The 16,341-nt window shown below is 41.0% G+C and overlaps 2 protein-coding genes across 7 annotated transcripts in view; one reads left to right on the top strand and one right to left on the bottom strand.

Annotated features, from left to right (window-relative positions):
* Window positions 1–97: 97 nt before the first annotated feature.
* TEX36 (testis expressed 36) lies at window positions 98–9,248 on the bottom strand. Of its 5 annotated transcripts, none has more exons than XM_075612284.1 (4): window positions 9,014–9,248; window positions 2,368–2,487; window positions 1,771–1,872; window positions 98–1,071 (listed from the first exon to the last, which is right to left on the bottom strand). In XM_075612284.1, exons 2-4 carry the CDS (start codon window positions 2,434–2,436, stop codon window positions 796–798), a joined length of 447 nt encoding a protein of 148 aa, XP_075468399.1. In that variant the 5' UTR covers window positions 2,437–2,487; window positions 9,014–9,248; the 3' UTR covers window positions 98–795. The 5 variants fall into 5 exon arrangements, with proteins under 5 accessions (XP_075468399.1, XP_075468400.1, XP_075468401.1 ...); XM_075612285.1 differs by lacking the exon at window positions 9,014–9,248 and adding an exon at window positions 6,366–6,430; XM_075612286.1 differs by lacking the exon at window positions 9,014–9,248 and adding an exon at window positions 5,596–5,821.
* Window positions 9,069–16,341, top strand: part of EDRF1 (erythroid differentiation regulatory factor 1) — a 59,143-nt gene continuing 51,870 nt past the window's right edge. The window contains exons 1-4 of one of the 2 annotated variants that reach the window (XM_075612279.1): window positions 9,069–9,300; window positions 13,254–13,453; window positions 15,539–15,605; window positions 16,029–16,154. In XM_075612279.1, coding sequence (XP_075468394.1) covers window positions 9,232–9,300; window positions 13,254–13,453; window positions 15,539–15,605; window positions 16,029–16,154 — 462 coding nt within the window. In that variant the 5' untranslated portion in view covers window positions 9,069–9,231. The remainder of the gene's footprint in view (window positions 9,301–13,253; window positions 13,454–15,538; window positions 15,606–16,028; window positions 16,155–16,341) is intronic. The other variant, XM_075612277.1, reaches the window with a different exon arrangement.

Below are 16,341 nucleotides of genomic sequence, written 5' to 3'. Positions count from 1 at the left end.
ATTCTTGGGGCTGCAGGGACTTAAGCTAACTTTCCTAAGGAGCACAGGCACACATACATAATGTTAAATAATAACTTTTATATATAGTGCTTTTCTCCCAATGGGACTCATTGCTTCACGGTTACAAAAATGGGGGAAAAAATGACGGTTATAAAACAACAAACACAAGGAAAGATACAATAAAGAATGGGATGGCCCTACTGCAGCCTGTCCGGCTTTTAATAGCTATAAGCACAGAGGGTTATTTATGAGGGGGGGGGGGGGGGCTTGAGGACTGGAGTTGAGCAAACACACAAAGAGATCATGTAGGGAAGAAATGGCCTTCAATCCGCAGAAAGCCTTTGCTTATTGTGAAATGATAACCTCCTGCGGGATTCAAATTGCCTTTTTATACTGGGGTTCCTCTAAGTTTGTGATTTGCTGTTGATTCCGGTCATATTCCAAGCCGTATTTATAAAGACGCACATTTGGTATCTCCTCTCTAATCCATCACTTTGATACAGTTATCAAGACCAGGTATTTATTACTTTATCAACCATGTTGTGTTGAATTACCCATATTCACCATGTATATATTTTTGGCTGCACGCATGAATTTTTTTTTTTTTAATTTATATATTTTTTTTTTATATGATGAGCCTGACAATTAGAACTATGTTCAACAAGCATTTAAAAGAAAAATGCAAATACTTAAAGTACAAGCCCTAGTTCTATTCATCATGTTTCAGAGGAAAGTTGCAAGTCGGGTAATCTGACCAATCCGCTATCCATGATCTGAATCGGCAACAGACCCCAGTTAGAACCGGCGGTTCAAAGTATCAACATCTGCAAACCACATGAAGTCGTTTTCAGGATCAGGCCTAATAGAACGTGCGGACCTCTCATGGTGATGTTTGGGGTATCGTTTCAGAAGCGGGCGCTCTGTGTCTTGTCGCCCACCATAAGATACCTGATGATTTGTAAAACCATCGCCGTAACTGGTGGCTCTTGGTGGTGTGCCATGACACCAAACGTTGAAATTTTGAGAATTGTTTCGTCTCTTTTCCTTTAAAGTCTTTTTACGGCCAAGTCCCTAAAAAAAAAAGGAAAAAATATGGGATTGTGGAGAGGAAAGAAACCAGTTGAAAGAATTCCTTCAATGTCTTCTATATTGGAAAGTAAGAGACTCCTTGGAGTATTAGAGAGAGGTGAGTACTATGATGGCCAAAACATACTACGCATATAGGGTAAAACCACTGTTCAGCTAGAAACGTTACCGTTTAAAATAATAGGGGTGTGTTTTTGTATATGCATGTTACAGTTTCACATTAAATTCATTGGTGCTTGTGAGTCTGCAATTAAATTATACAATGTTTTAATGTGCAAAGCATGTTCATTAATGCTTATTTTTCCTCCCACTTAATAGCCAAGCGTTGCTCAGCTATGTACACACTGTAACATTTCTAAAATTTAATTTCATAAAATGTCATTTCATTTGCTAGTTATTTGGGGGATTTGTCAACCATGTGAGCAGCAAGGCATGGAAGAACGTGAGCTTCCATTATACAAACTTCTGCTACTGTATCGTAGAAAGGAACCTACAGTAACATTTGCCAGACTTCAAAGCCACAATAAATATTTTGGTATTCGATTGTTTGATGTGCCACAAGCGTTCTACAGATCACTATGCTGCTAACATCACTCGCAGCAAAGGGTGGAAAACTCAGGTTTTTAGTAATATACAGTGGGACTCAAAAGTAAAATACAGCATGAGATGGGGTGCAAGGCTCACCTTGTTATAAAGGGTACTTACAAGATCAAAGTATTCCCCTACTCCCTGTAATACATGCTTGTTGTCGTGTGATGAGAATGGAAAGCCATTCTGTACTCCTTTCTGAAAAATACCAAAACCAGTTCTCAGCCACAAACATTGATGGAGCAAAAAACGTCTGCTTTCTGCCAGAACACTTTTTATATGATGTAAGCTACAATAACATAATCCTGCTTGCCTTTATTTTATTTTTTTAGGGTTATAGGATTGAAGAAGGTTGTCTCCAGAGCTGAACCACATTAATTTCAGCTCTGGGGACCCCCTGCTTTCTGCGATATTTACCTCCGTAGGGTCCGGTTGGGCTATGTGGCTCTATTGAAATGGCGGCTTAAATATCCCACGGACCAATGGGAAGCCGTGATGTCATCCCACGTGGCTTCCTGTTGGCCAACGGGACTTAAGCCTGCAGAGCTGCTACCTACACCCCCTATGAAGCAGGGGATCCCCAAGGCTGAAATTAACATGGTTCAACTCCGGCGTCTCCCTGCTTCAGTTCTATTTTGTTAAAAGTGTCACCCTGTTTTGCTGCTTTAAAAGAAAGGGTGCTTTATACATCACCTGCGTTTGGCATATAAGAGGTAGTCTTAGATCGTGCCGTCCTGGTGATATTTTAGCTTGGTGAAACATGGTCTGAGTACTGGTCCTGGGTAGTCTTTTAATTTCTCCAATTTGTGGGAACTATGAATGAAAAAAAGAATAAATAACCATCAATAACAGCTTCTGTAATTGTAATGTATCTGTTGGTAGGACATAAAAAAAATAGAATGAACTAGCACTCACTCTGTCTACTATAATTCAGAAAGAGGTGCTATGATCCTGCATCTATACCGCAAGCTGCATACAACTATACAAAAACCATACCGGATATACACACAAAAAGTAAATCAAAGAAAATGGAAGTGTTACGTTTTCCTTTTGGTCTTACCAAGTTTCTTTAATGTATCTTGTCTTTCTAACTATCGACCTGTCTCCCTCCTGCCTTTTGCCTCTAAACTCCTTGAACGTCTTGTATTCTCTCGCTTGCTCCATTTTCTCAACACCTATTCTCTCCTAGACCCTCTACAATCTGGCTTCCGCACTGCTCACTCCACGGAAACAGCCCTCACTAAAATAACTGACGACCTCCATGCTGCCAAAGACAGGTCATTACACTCTGCTCATATTACTCGACCTCTCTGCAGCAATTGACACCGTGGACCACCCTCTTCTCCTTCACATTCTCCACACTCTTGGTATTCGGAACAAAGCTCTATCCTGGATCTCTTCCTACCTCTCCCATCGTACTTTCAGTGTCTCTTCTGCTAACACCTCCTCTATCGATCTCTCTGTGGGGGTACCCCAGGGCTCTGTCCTGGGACCTCTTCTCTTTTCTCTGTACACTCTCTCTCTAGGTGACCTAATAACATATTTTGGGTTTAATTATCACCTCTATGCTGACGACACACAAATATACTTTTCAACACCTGACCTTACACCTGCTGTACAAACCAAAGTTTCTGAATGTCTCTCTGCTATATCATCCTGGATGGCCCTCCGTCACCTTAAACTCAACATGGCTAAAACAGAGCTCCTCATACTTCCTCCCAAACCTGGCTCTACTACCTCCTTCCACATTACTGTTGGAACTACCATCATTCACCCAGTAGCCCAAGCACGCTGCCTAGGGGTCACACTCGACTCCTCTCTCACATTTGCCCCTCACATTCAAAACATTTCTAAAACCTGTCGCTTTTTCCTCCGCAATATAACTAAGATACGCCCTTTCCTCTGTTGCTCGACTGCTAAAACTCTGACTCAGGCCCTCATTCTCTCCCGTCTTGATTACTGTAACCTCCTGCTGTCCGGCCTTCCTGCCTCTCACCTGTCTCCCCTACAATCTATCCTTAATGCTGCTGCCAGAATCACTCTACTCTTTCCTAGATCTGTCTCAGCATCTCCCCTCATGAAATCCCTCTCCTGGCTTCCGATCAAATCCCGCATCTCACACTCCATTCTTCTCCTCACTTTTAAAGCTTTACACTCTTCTGCCCATCCTTACATCTCTGCCCTAATTTCTCGTTATGCGCCATCCAGACTCTTGCGTTCTTCAAGGATGTCTTCTTTTTACCCCCTTTGTATCTAAAGCCCTCTCCCGCCTTAAACCTTTTTCACTGACTGCCCCACACCTCTAGAATGCTCTTCCCCTCAGTACCCGACTTGCACCCTCTCTATCCACCTTTAAGACCCACCTTAAGACACACTTGCTTAAACAAGCGTATGAATAGCACTGTGGATAATACTGGACACGATACATAAGCTTGGCCCCCTGCAGACGCACTTACAAGAACTCCCTCCTACTGTCTCTATACGTTCTCCCTACCTACCAATTAGACTGTAAGCTCCTCGGGGCAGGGACTCCTCTTCCTTAATGTTACTTTTATGTCTAAAGCACTTATTCCCATGCTCTGTTATTTATATTATCTGTTATTTATTTGATTACCCATGTATTACTACTGTGAAGCGCTATGTACATTAATGGCGCTATATAAATAAAGACATACAATACAATGTATCAAAAAGGCAGCAACACAGAAAAGATCAGCAAACGGAGAGGAGGAAAAGTTACACGCACTGTTCTGTGTGCACAATAGAGCAACGTTTCAAGGCCCCCTGGTTAGGCTTAATCATAATGTCCATCCATTGCTAACTTTTCCTCTCCCTGTGTGTGCTGATCTTTTCTATATTGCTGTTTTTGTCTATACATTAAAGAAGAAACTTGGTGAGACCAAAAGGAAAACATAAATCTTTCATTTCCTGTAGGTAGGACAGAAATAGTGGGTCTTGTTCATTGTGGGCTGTATTCAATTAATATTAATCGAGGAACACCCAATTTCTGCATCTAGTGTAATTGTATAGATGCACAAATGTGGCCATGTTTTAATACTGTACTCAAACACTATGGGGGTGAAGAATAAACGGTCCAAGGTCCAGAGAGATTGATCTGTATTAAGCTTAAGCTTATACAGTTCACACCAGTCATGTGAAGCAGATGTGTATAGGGTATCAGTGTTCGGATAATGATAATGTTATCGTTTAAACCATTAAAATGCATGAAAAGTATTCAAATATGAAAAAAAAAACAGGTATCGTGTGTGTGTCCCCATAGTATAGACCAGACTGCTGGAGATTGTTGAACATTTGCTCATTAGATGTGTGCAAATAAATGTCCCACCTTTCAATATATATAAAATACAGTAGGGCCCCACTCATATAGCGGGTCCCGTTCCAGGGCGTCGCCACCGTCGTAAAGCGGGGCCCTACTGTACTGTAAAAAAAGAGATGCAGAGCTGCAAACAGACTTTCGCTGACAAATGGCATCTGACAAGGAGTTGCGCACGCACTAAAACTGTTGTTTTGTGACAGCCGGATACTTTGCTGCTGTGCAAGTCATGCCGAAAATCGCTGGAATAACGGAACAAGCGCCGAACGAATATGGGTATACATTGGGAAACGGAACGCTGTTAAACGGAGCGCGTAAAGCGGGGCCCTACACTGTTTAGAGAGCGCGTAAAGCGGGGTCCGTGTAGTTCACGGTCCAGTTATTTTCTCAATTTATTCAAAGACAACAGAAAACATATTTTACAGCATCATTTCAGTCAGTTACATCATTCAGGCATATAGAATTTAGTTATAGAGGGGAGAATCTTTAGCTTAGTTCTTAACTTGGGTGTTAAATTATTCTGAATTCTATAAATCCAAATACAATCTTTATACATTTTCCTCAAGCAGTCGTAACATAGCAATCACCTGTGTTTCTCAGTGTCAGCCCAATCGTCTTAGTCAATCTTCAACGTTAGAAGTTTCTTAATTTTGCAATATTTACTTTGATTTAGAAGACGCTTCTTTGTTCTGTCACTAAGTAACTATAGAATAAACTATGTTCCTAATCTTTTAAGACGTCTATTGTATTGTCTTACTAACTATTTAACTAACCTTTGATTCCAAACTCAAGACTACTGTACTATTTTATTTTAGTCAGCTCATCAGACATTAAACATAACAAGTTTCTTAAATCACATAAAGCATTTCTACACCTGCCTGTCTTCAGTCTGATTTACCTTCTTATCTGGGCAGAGGCAGCTAATCATTTTCCTATTTAATTTCTAGCTTGATACTAAATTACTTATTTTAACTACTTACATGCTGAATATATATGTATATAGACAATTTAACATCTTTATTATTTAGGCTTAAAATCGTTCTATCGTCAATGGTGCTGCTACCTATAAGGCAGGGGTGTGGCCATGGTAACGTGACATCACAGCGTCATTTGACGCCGGGTCAGTTTGATTAAAGCTCCAGACTCAGTGGATAGCCGAAACGTTGGCCCAATAAAATATTTATTTTTTAATATTTTTGGTCTGCCAAATTATATAATTTCATGTTGTATGCATTGGTGCTTGTTTTCAATCTGCAATGATATTCTAAAAAGCTTTAGAGCGCACAGCAGGCCCATTAATGCTTATGTGTAGCACTGCTGTGCGGTAACCCTAAAATTAGGACGGATCGGACAGTACCCGCTTTATTATTCTAACACTGTAGATGGCGTTTTTTCAGATTTCAGATCTTCTACAAATTCGGAACTTCTCACTGAAATCAGCAGTGGGAATTCTGCAATAATAATAATAATAATAAAAAAGAAAGGGATTTACATAACCTCCCAATGCAAAACACAAAAAGAAATCCCATTTGGGAAGGGATTGTGCGGCCACGAAAACACTGATTTAAATACTACAGTTTATTAATCACAAAGTATTTTATTCCATTCCTCTGTGGGATGTACGGTATTCTCATAATTACATTAGGAAGTCTATTGTTACAATCCTATAGGAACAGCTTTATTGAAATATTTGTGAACTTTTAACGATGGAAAGTAACTCCTCCTCACACAGAAAAGTATACAAAGAAGCTTTTCTTACCCAGATGCCATCCTTCTCAGTGGAGGGGTTGTTTAATGTTCCTTTGGGCATATTAACATAGTGCAGATCCACAAGAAGTGATCCAACAGATATCCTTTTACTTTCCTGCAATAAGTCAAACTAAGCTAAAAAGAAATAACTGGGACATGCTATCAGCCCTGTGATAATCATGGAATACAGGTTTGCTCCCTGCTGACTAGCCGCCTGTGCTCTGCTTGCTCTGAGTTGTGTTCAGTGGATATGAAGCTGGAGATTCATTTTTGGCTCTGTCTCCAAGGAGAGTCTGCTAGAGTTTTCAGTTGCCATAGTAATGCACTGACACATCACTTCCTGTTGAAGCCAGAGCATGTATGGGCAGACCCTTACCTATAAAATAATGTTTATGCCTGCTTTCATAAAAGCTCAAAGGTAAAATCAGGGGAAGACAAATACTTTGAAGAATAAGTTTCTTTAAAAAAAAAAATGTTTTTAAATCCAAATATTATGCAATAATTAAAAGTGCAGGTTGTAAAGTAGCTTTACCTCTTGTTTTTTGTGTGTGTTTGTTTTAGGTTTGAAGCAGATACTAAGGCTGCGCTTATAGTGCCGGCGACGTCAGGCTACGGTCGCTGTAAAAATCAAATTGAGATGACTTCCAGCGATTGCGACCAAGCCGTCGCTCCGTCCTCACTATAAGCACACGCGACGGTGCCAATGCATTTGTTTTGACGCGGCGCCGCTGTCGCCAGCACTATAAGCGCAGCCTTACATAGGAAGGGGCTGCTGGTAGCAGCTTTGGGTGGACACAGAATATGTCTGTTTAAAGGTCCCGCATCCCGGCCAATAGGAAGTGTTGACATCATCCCTTGCGGTTACTATTGGCCCGCGGGTCTAGGGTTGCCAGGTGTCCAGTATTGAAACGGACTGTATTTGGACACTCTGTCTAGTAAAAAAAGTAATACCGGACATGTATGTGTACGGTATTGCCTCTCTGGACATTGACCTGGCCGATTTTAGGGGGTGCTGGATTTCCGTGAGTCAGGCTGTTGCCTGGGGGGCTGGGCAGCTTCCTCCATCCTGATTGGTTGCTGCTGGGAAATACAGCCAATCAGGAAGAGGTGGCAGAAGCCTGGAGGTGGGGCCAAGGGGAGGAGGAAACAGCATGGAGCGGAGGAGATGTGTCCGTCCTTTCACCATTGTGTCCAGTATTTTTGGAGAAGCCCCCTTGCAACCCTATGCGGGACCTTTAAACAGAAATGAGATACCGGCATCACCTTCAGATGTAAGTATCTAGTGGAGAAGGGGGTCCCCAGAGCTGACATTAACGCGATTCAGCTCGAGACCCCCTGCTTCCCACCTAGGAGGAATAGTTTGTAAAAAATGTTGAAAGGCAAAGCTCCTTTAGAATAAAAGAGGTGCCTGCACGGTGTATTACCTAGTATTTAGAATCTGTCATAGGGACACTGGAAAATGAAACACAAGTCTATTCAGTAATGTTTAGAAGCAGGTGTTCCTTTATCTAGAATAGGGGCCTGAATGAGATCTGAAAAAGAAGAGTGACATGAGAACCCTATGTCACAGATGAGGGCTGTCAGTTTTTCCATTATAATTCCATATTATTATTATTATTATGTTTGCTTACAATTAAAAATACATAATCTTAGCCAGCTCAAATCCCAATCCCAGAGTATTCTGTACTTATATATTTAATTGTGCTGGAGTGCTTCAGTAAAGGTCTCTGCTGCACCACAGGTAGCTCAACCAGTCCCTGCTTCAGCACAGATGGCTCCGTCTTTGACGAGCCACCTGTTCTGAAGCTGGGATATCCTGAAAACCTGACCTGTTGGAGGGGGCTTGCGAACTGAAGCTGAGCACCCCTGTTCTAAGTCATAATTACAATCACAGAAAACCCCAGGCCTTTTTACTTTCTAAAACACCATTAGAAGGATGGAAAACTCTATGATTTCTGCTTTTTCTAGAATATATCCATAACCCAACCACATATTATTTGTTCCTTTCTTAGCCAACAAGCTTCAAAAAACACCATGATTTTTACATCTGCAATAAGTGCTACCAATTAAAAAAAAAAAACACACCCAAACTTCCTAAATTATTATAATAATAACCCCCAGATAACAGAATTATGTTTTTATTATCGTTTAATAAATATTGTGAAAGCTCATTCAGGGTGTTTTTATTTACTGAGGAACGTCATAATGGATGACGTGCCTAGCATGCAGAGGGTTACTCAGGTGCTGGGTGGGTACCTCCGAGGTTGCCTTCAGCGTGACGTCACGGTCGCTCTATCCGCCCCGCAGGCTGGAACTCTATGGTCGGTGTGTGTGTGTGAGGGAAGCAGTTCCGGGTTCGGAAATCGGGCTGGAAGTTTCCAGTTGGTGACTCCGCTGTGGTCACGTGATGTCGGTGTAAGCTTGTCAGCCGTTCGGTGACAGACTGGGGAAAGAGCGAGAGGGGACTCGGTGACATGGAGGGTGAGAGCCTGTCCGGAGGGCTGGAGCTGCCCAACCTCCCGGGCGGAGAGGACATAGAGGAGGTAAACACCGCTCAGAGGGCTGTCACCAAACATGGGGCTACTCCAGCAGAACCTCAGTCACACGCACATATATATATATATATATATATATATATATATATATATAGATTACACACACACCTTCTCCTACATCACCCAGACCAATTGGTGATGTATGTGTTACTATTGCTGAGATGTTTTACTAATTCACTGCAGTATTTGGGGAATTAGTAAAGTGTATTAAAGCATGCAGACACCACCACCCACCCAGCCCTCTTACCTGCTCATTGGCATCTCTTCATGTCTGCGACGACATGTGACATCACGGTAACGCATCGCCATTTGATGTTGGTGTCATTTGGTGCTGCGTTGTCATGGTGACTTATCATTAGTATCAGAAGATGCCGGAGAGAAGGTAAGAGTAAGATGCAGTGGCCCGGCACTCTCCCCCGGCAAGCAGTTTAAATGTTGTGTGGAAGAGCGTGGGACTCAGTTCGGTGCCCCCCCTTAGAAAATGTTGCGCACTCCTGCTCTAAGGGACCTTTATCAGGACTGGGAGGGGGTGTCAGGGAGGTAAGTCATTCCTATAATTAACAAAGCTAATGAGTCACGAATGTTCAGCATACAAGCAAATCGATCCAGAACACTTGACGTTTTCAATACAGGTGAATTTATGAAGCTATGATCGACATTTCGGTCCCCGTTGGGACCGATGTCATCTTGATAAAGGTCCTAACGGGGACCAAAACATCGATCACCGCTTAATATACACACTAAATTTGGTGAAAGCACTCCTGGAGATTAAATAGAATAAGAATAGAAAGTTAGCGGTAGCGTAGCTGCTCGCTGGACGATCCGTGTTTGCCTCTCGGGATCAAAACAAGATAAAAATAGAAAATGTCCACAGCACTGCAGAATTAGAAAAATATGAAGATACATTTGTACAACACATCATGAGATACAAACAATAAAATCGGAGCGAAATTTCAAGCTGGTTTTTGGTTAGAAAACGTCGCTCAGATGATATTGTTTGTGTCATGTTGTGTTAAACAAATGTATCTTTATATTTTTCTAATTCTGGAGTGAACATTGACATATTTTCTGCGCAGACTTTAATGTTCGTGCCCCCTGTTTGGACCCCCCCCCCCTGCTCAGCCCCCCCTCCTTACCTGCTCTCTGGCTTCGGCGGTGTCATGTGATGTTGCCTTGCCATTTGACCCCGCAGTGTCATTTGATGCTGCGTTGTCATGGTGATGCGTCGCCCGAGAGCAGGTAAGAGAAGTTAGAGGCCTTGCGCCTCCCCCAGCATTTAATTTAAATGCCTTGGGAAAGAGCGCGGGGCCTCTATAACCACTGCGCCCCCCCCCCCCCCCCCCGCCTAGAAAATCCAGTGCACTCTTGCGCTATGGTAAAAACAGAAAATGGCTGCGCACAGTGTAATATCCCAAAAAATTACTTTCGTGGTGCACGGTAAACGGAGAGAGGTATAAAAGAAATCACCGAAGTGATCTAATATACCCCACAACACAGCAACTGAAATAAAGGTGATTTAATGGACCATAATTCAGATAAAAGCACTTTTTGTCTGCATTATTGACCATTAAATCAAATTTTTTTCCAGTTGTGATGTATTGGATCAGGTGTGTATATATATATATATATATATGTGTGTGTGTGTGTGTATGTAATAAATATATATATATATATATATATCTCCATGTTAGTCCAGTTGCGATAGTGCAGAATAAATGAGTTCTTCAGTTATAGGTGATACTTTTTTTTATTTGGACTAACAATTTATGTCATAGGACAAGCTTTCGAGAGTTTTCCTCTCTCAGGTCAAGCAATACTGATATACAAAGGTTTCTGTGATTTAGACAGGGATTGGAAAAAAAAAAAGGGAGAATAAAGAACAGACAGGCACTGGAGGGGTGTTAAAACAGAGAAGGATGGTGAGAATTAGGGCTGGGGGGTGGGGCCTGTACATCCACAGGAGCACAGTGGGGGAAGAGGATGCTGGGGGGGGGGGGAAGAGGATGCTGGGGGGGGGGGGGGAGGTATAGAATGGCAGGGAGGACCATTACAACAAATTATGATAGTGTGGGAGAAACCCCATGTCTGCATTAAGTCCACTTGTTTTGGTGTCAAAGAGTTTTATCATTCTAAGCTCAAATGTTTTCCGTTCTTGGGGCCGTTTGAACATTCCATTGAGGATTTTGATTTTTAAAAAACATTTTTTAAGTGTTAAAGGATCATACAGGTGCACATCCAGGAATCTAGTGTATATGATCCAGTGCAACAAATGTGACCAAGGATGCTACATTGGGGAAACCAGCCAAAAACTACAAGGCAGAATGAATATGCACAGACACTTCATACTCCACCATGAAGAAGGAAGATACTGCTCACTAGTGGGACATCACTTCTCACAACCAGATCATTCCATAAATGATTTAAAAATCAAAATCCTCAATGGAATGTTCAAACGGCCCCAAGAACGGAAAACATTTGAGCTCAGAATGATAAGACTCTTTGACACCAAAACAATTGGACTTAATGCAGACATGGGATTTCTCACACACTATCATAATTTGTTGTAATGGTCCTCCCTGCCATTGTGCCATCCTATACCTCCACCCCCCCCAGCATCCTCTTCCCCCTCTGTGCTGTGATGTAGAGCCCCCCCCCCCCCATATCCCTAATTCTCACCTTCATTATCTCTGTTTTAACACCCCTCCTGTGCCTGTCTGCTCTTTATTCTTCCTTTTTTTTTTCCCCTGTCTGTCACAGAAACCTTTGTATATCAGTAATGCTTGACTTGAGGAAGAGAGGAACACACACACCCACACACCACACACCACACACACCCACACACCACACACACCACACACACACCACACACACACCACACACACACCACACAAACACCCTAATACTAATAATAATTTCTCTTCACATACACATGTTCAGCCTAACCAATACTTTGAGTCTGGGAGAAAACCATTGCCTGCTACATAAGGGAGGGGGTTATATAGCAGACTGTCCGGTAAATAGACACGTTATGTATATGTACTTGTGTATACATATATTAGTGTGTATCTGTGGTTACTTTTAGGGACCAACATAAGCGTTCTCCATAAATTGTCGTATGCACAGTCATCTATAGAAATATTTAGGGCACTTGCTAACATATGGGTCAGTGTAGAATGGAGGCATTCCCATCCGCTTAAATAAATGACATTAACAAGAAAACATGTGCCTACACTTAGTCTACAAATATTTCCAGCAGTATTGGTCTCCTTTTTGATAAAATCATTTTATCGTATATATATTTTTGTTCCATACGTGGTTACTCATATCTCCTTTTTCTCTTCACACTGGTGTGAAAAAGCACAGCAGGTGTAGCTAATCTCCAATAGATTAAGAGCAGAGGAACCAGGTGCTGTACATGCTAAGAAAATACAGTTGGATGGTTTCCCCTTTGTAACCGAAAACTTCTATGGGATTTAATGATAAAGTATTTTATCAGGATTAACAAAGTAGATGCCTAGATAAATGTAGGGGGATCGGCTCAGTAGTACTGCTGCTGTTAAGGAATATATTGTTTATATGCAATGTCACTTGTTTGGAAGATATTTTGAGTAAGACAGTGTAAAAAGATGATCAAACTTTTTACTAAAATAGTTTAATATGTATATATTTTAAGACATTTGTGCTCACCAATATTTACAGTGTTTAAACCAGGGGTGGCCAACTCCAGTCCTCAAGGGCGACCAACAGGTCAGGTTTTAAGGAGATCATGCTTCAGCATAAATTGCTCAGTCAACGATTGAGCCACCTGTGCTGAAGCTGGGATATCCTTAAACCCTGACCTGTTGTTGGCCCTTGAACTGGCGTTTCCCACCCTTGGTTTAAACTGTCATATAAGTTTATTTTCTGAGGTCTATAAGTTGTTTCCTCTAATATGCTCCTAGGAATCCTTACTATCTCTTGGAGGCAATGAAGTGAAAAGCCGTGCTGTTGTAAAATATTCATCTGCCCCACCTGCAACAGCATTTTCCCGTCTTCAAGAACAGACTGACTTAAAGCTTCCGCCTACAAATTGGTTACGGGAAAATGCCAAACTTGGGCCTACAATCCTTGGCAGCAACAAAAAAAGCACACAGTTTTCAAGGTAAAAAAAGATGTTTAATTGTGTAGAGATTTTATTTTGAGGATGATACGGGTCTGCAGATTGCAGACCGGTCAGAGATATGTTTAATGTGCTCAAAAGTGATATTTGTATTTGTTGTACACTGCACGATGGAGGGTTTTTATCACTTTTATTTACCCACCATAACTTACAGTATGTAATGTGTGGTTAAAACCTATCACAGCTTCAAATTGCAAAGCATGTATAACTATCCTCACACTGATGTGACCTAGAAGGTCGAAATGGCTGTCTGTGTATATTTACACCCCTTTAATCCAGGCTGTGTGAAAAGCTGTGCAATACGTCAGGTATAAGCTTATAGGGATCCATGTAAAAATGGATTTGAAGCAAAAGGTAACAATGTGCTCATTTGCATGTAATTTCCCAGAATCCCTGGCTGCAGTGGAAGCACTTCATGCTAGGAGATAATGACAAAGTCAGGGTTGCGGACCCGTCTGAGGTGTGAATGTGAAGTGGTATTTTTATTTACTGTATTTTGAGAATGCAAACCAGACAGCAACAAAAAATACACGCACGCACACACACACCCCTTCACTTTTATTACTCTTGTAGAGATCCCGGAATAATTTTGTAATTCCAATTCCTAAATATTTAATATTGTTAGGATTCCGTTTATATTTAAACTTTGATTGTAATATGTTCACTTCCGTGCTTGGGAGGTTTAGATTCAGTACTTCAGATTTCACATTGTCACCCTTCACTTTTATAATGTGCAGGAAAGACAAGTTGTGTTCTGTTTTTTTTTTATAAATTAGTTTAGGTATTGATCGTATCATAAAAATAAATATATATTTGATTACATATTTAGAACTGTAAATCAAGTGTAGACTATTCTGTGTCTACATATTTCTTTACAAATATCTATATCTAAATCAATTTGTTAAGAAACACGCTCTGGAATAAGTACTCTCGGTATCCATTTAATAGTAGAATCCCCAAAAATGTAATAGGCGAGCATAGAAAACATTTACCAAAAAACAAAAGTAAACAATAGCATAAACCAAAGAGATAAGCAAGTCTTATTAAAACCCTTGGATATATCCTAGTTCTTTAGACATCCACATATTCAGAGTTCGATTACCCAAAGCCCATAGTCACAGCTATATTAGTTCACCAGTAGTTTAGCGATGATGCATTGCCAGAATATTCCTACATCAGTCTCAATTTCCAGTTAAACGTCCCAGGTCACATCATTGTCAAAAGAAGAAAAAGCACCTCACCTCGTGGGTCATAGTAATACTTGTGGTTCTGTAAGGAGTCCCACAGGCAATTTCCGGACCTTTCTTTGGCCCTGAGGCAAACTCCACTGATAATGTCTGATACCGGCGCAAGGTCATAGCAACTCAAAAAATGGATTATAGGATCCACATGCGGTCTTGTCTAAGATTACATTTGATTTACAGTTCTAAATATGTAGACTATTCTAATAATCATGCACACTGTATGCATGAAGACTTTGTTTTTTCGCTGGTTGATAGTTAGTTTTTAGATCAGACAAACTTTTCCTAGTGTCTGAGTGGGGGTACTCTGTTAGACACACTCACTTGAATGGTTCATAAGGTGTATTCCAGCATTGGAAGGCCTCTTATTGCTTAGCATCACTTAGTAAATATAGGCCATAGTGCTTGACAATACACACAGCAGACTTGTGATATGTGAGATACACTACTCTTCTAACCGCAATCCTGTCTGGGATGTTTCATTTGTACATAGATGGAACCGGGGGATCCTCTGTTTTCCTAGATAATTTCCGTGCTAGTTGCAGCTTCCTACTGGTAGACTGTGGTGGCCACACAGGAATATCTATGGTGATGACAATAGGGAGATTCAGCACCAGAGGATCCCCTGGCTCCAATTATGAAAATAGATTCCAAGTTTTGGCTGATAGCTACTTGAAATAAAAATGTGCAGAAATGGATTTTGGTTATAAATAACTTGTCTTTTAATGAGGTACAGCTGTATCGGTTATTGGTAAAGAAGTAGCAATTAAAACATCTTTCGCAGTACTGCAATATATCGAATTCAATGCTTTTTCTTTTGCTTCAGCTTTGGCATGGCGTATGATTTCATTGACACTGTCGGGAAGGAGGTGGATGTTGTGGCGGACTCTGAGGTAAGTAAATCTTTACAGTGAAACATAATGAGCATGTCTGTTCAGATAATCAGTGTTGGAATTTCTTTAGGTATAATTTAGAAAAATCAAAGTGTTTAGTGCTTTTATTTCCCTTTTTGTCGGTATTGTACCTTTATATATTTTGTAATATTTCCTGTGTACCGGTTAGATATAGAAAGCTAGCAGCAACTATTACATGCTTTAAATTTGAGCGTACCTTTTACAATTATTTTCAGATGGCTTAAGCCTGTTCCATGGTTATTAAAACTCTGTTCTGTATCGGGAAGAACATTTGCTGCTGGTATTTGTATCACAGGTGTTGTGATGATTGTACTAGTTCTCTTGCTGTGGATGCTCTGTTACTTGGAACACACACACATTGCAATTGAAATACTTGTCCGTTTGTCACTTTTGATTTAAAAGAACATTAAGAAGCTTCTGAAGATCCCGTACAGCAAGTCTCACGTGAGTATGGCCGTGCACCGCATCGGACGGACCTTGCTGCTGGATGAGCTGGATATTCAGGAGCTCTTCATGAGATCGTCCCAGGTCAGCTAGTCCATGTTTTTGATATCCTAGAGGTTTCAGTTTAAACAGATTCGTATGGCAATTCATAATTTATCAAGGCCTAGGCTGCTTCTAATTTAACAATCAGGATGTGCACGCACACATACAGTATGCCTCGTGCACGCGCGTATATTTAATAAGAATTTTCAATATTATGTTTGTAAACAAA

This window comes from Ascaphus truei, chromosome 8, assembly GCF_040206685.1.
Source record: "Ascaphus truei isolate aAscTru1 chromosome 8, aAscTru1.hap1, whole genome shotgun sequence".
Classification (NCBI taxonomy): Eukaryota; Metazoa; Chordata; class Amphibia; order Anura; family Ascaphidae; genus Ascaphus; species Ascaphus truei.
The sequence above is the reverse complement of the archived record's forward strand: the minus strand, read 5'-3'. Positions and strand labels throughout refer to the sequence as shown.

Bases quoted from the DNA above. Each gene is read 5' to 3' on its own strand.
- TEX36 (XM_075612282.1), bottom strand. From the start codon at position 6,818: ATGCCCAAAGGAACATTAAACAACCCCTCCACTGAGAAGGATGGCATC. The intron at 2,488-6,767 runs GTAAGAAAAGCT...TTTCATTCATAG, and splicing joins CTGAGAAGGATGGCATCTGG to TTCCCACAAATTGGAGAAAT. The intron at 1,873-2,367 runs GTGATGTATAAA...GGTATTTTTCAG, and splicing joins CTCTTATATGCCAAACGCAG to AAAGGAGTACAGAATGGCTT.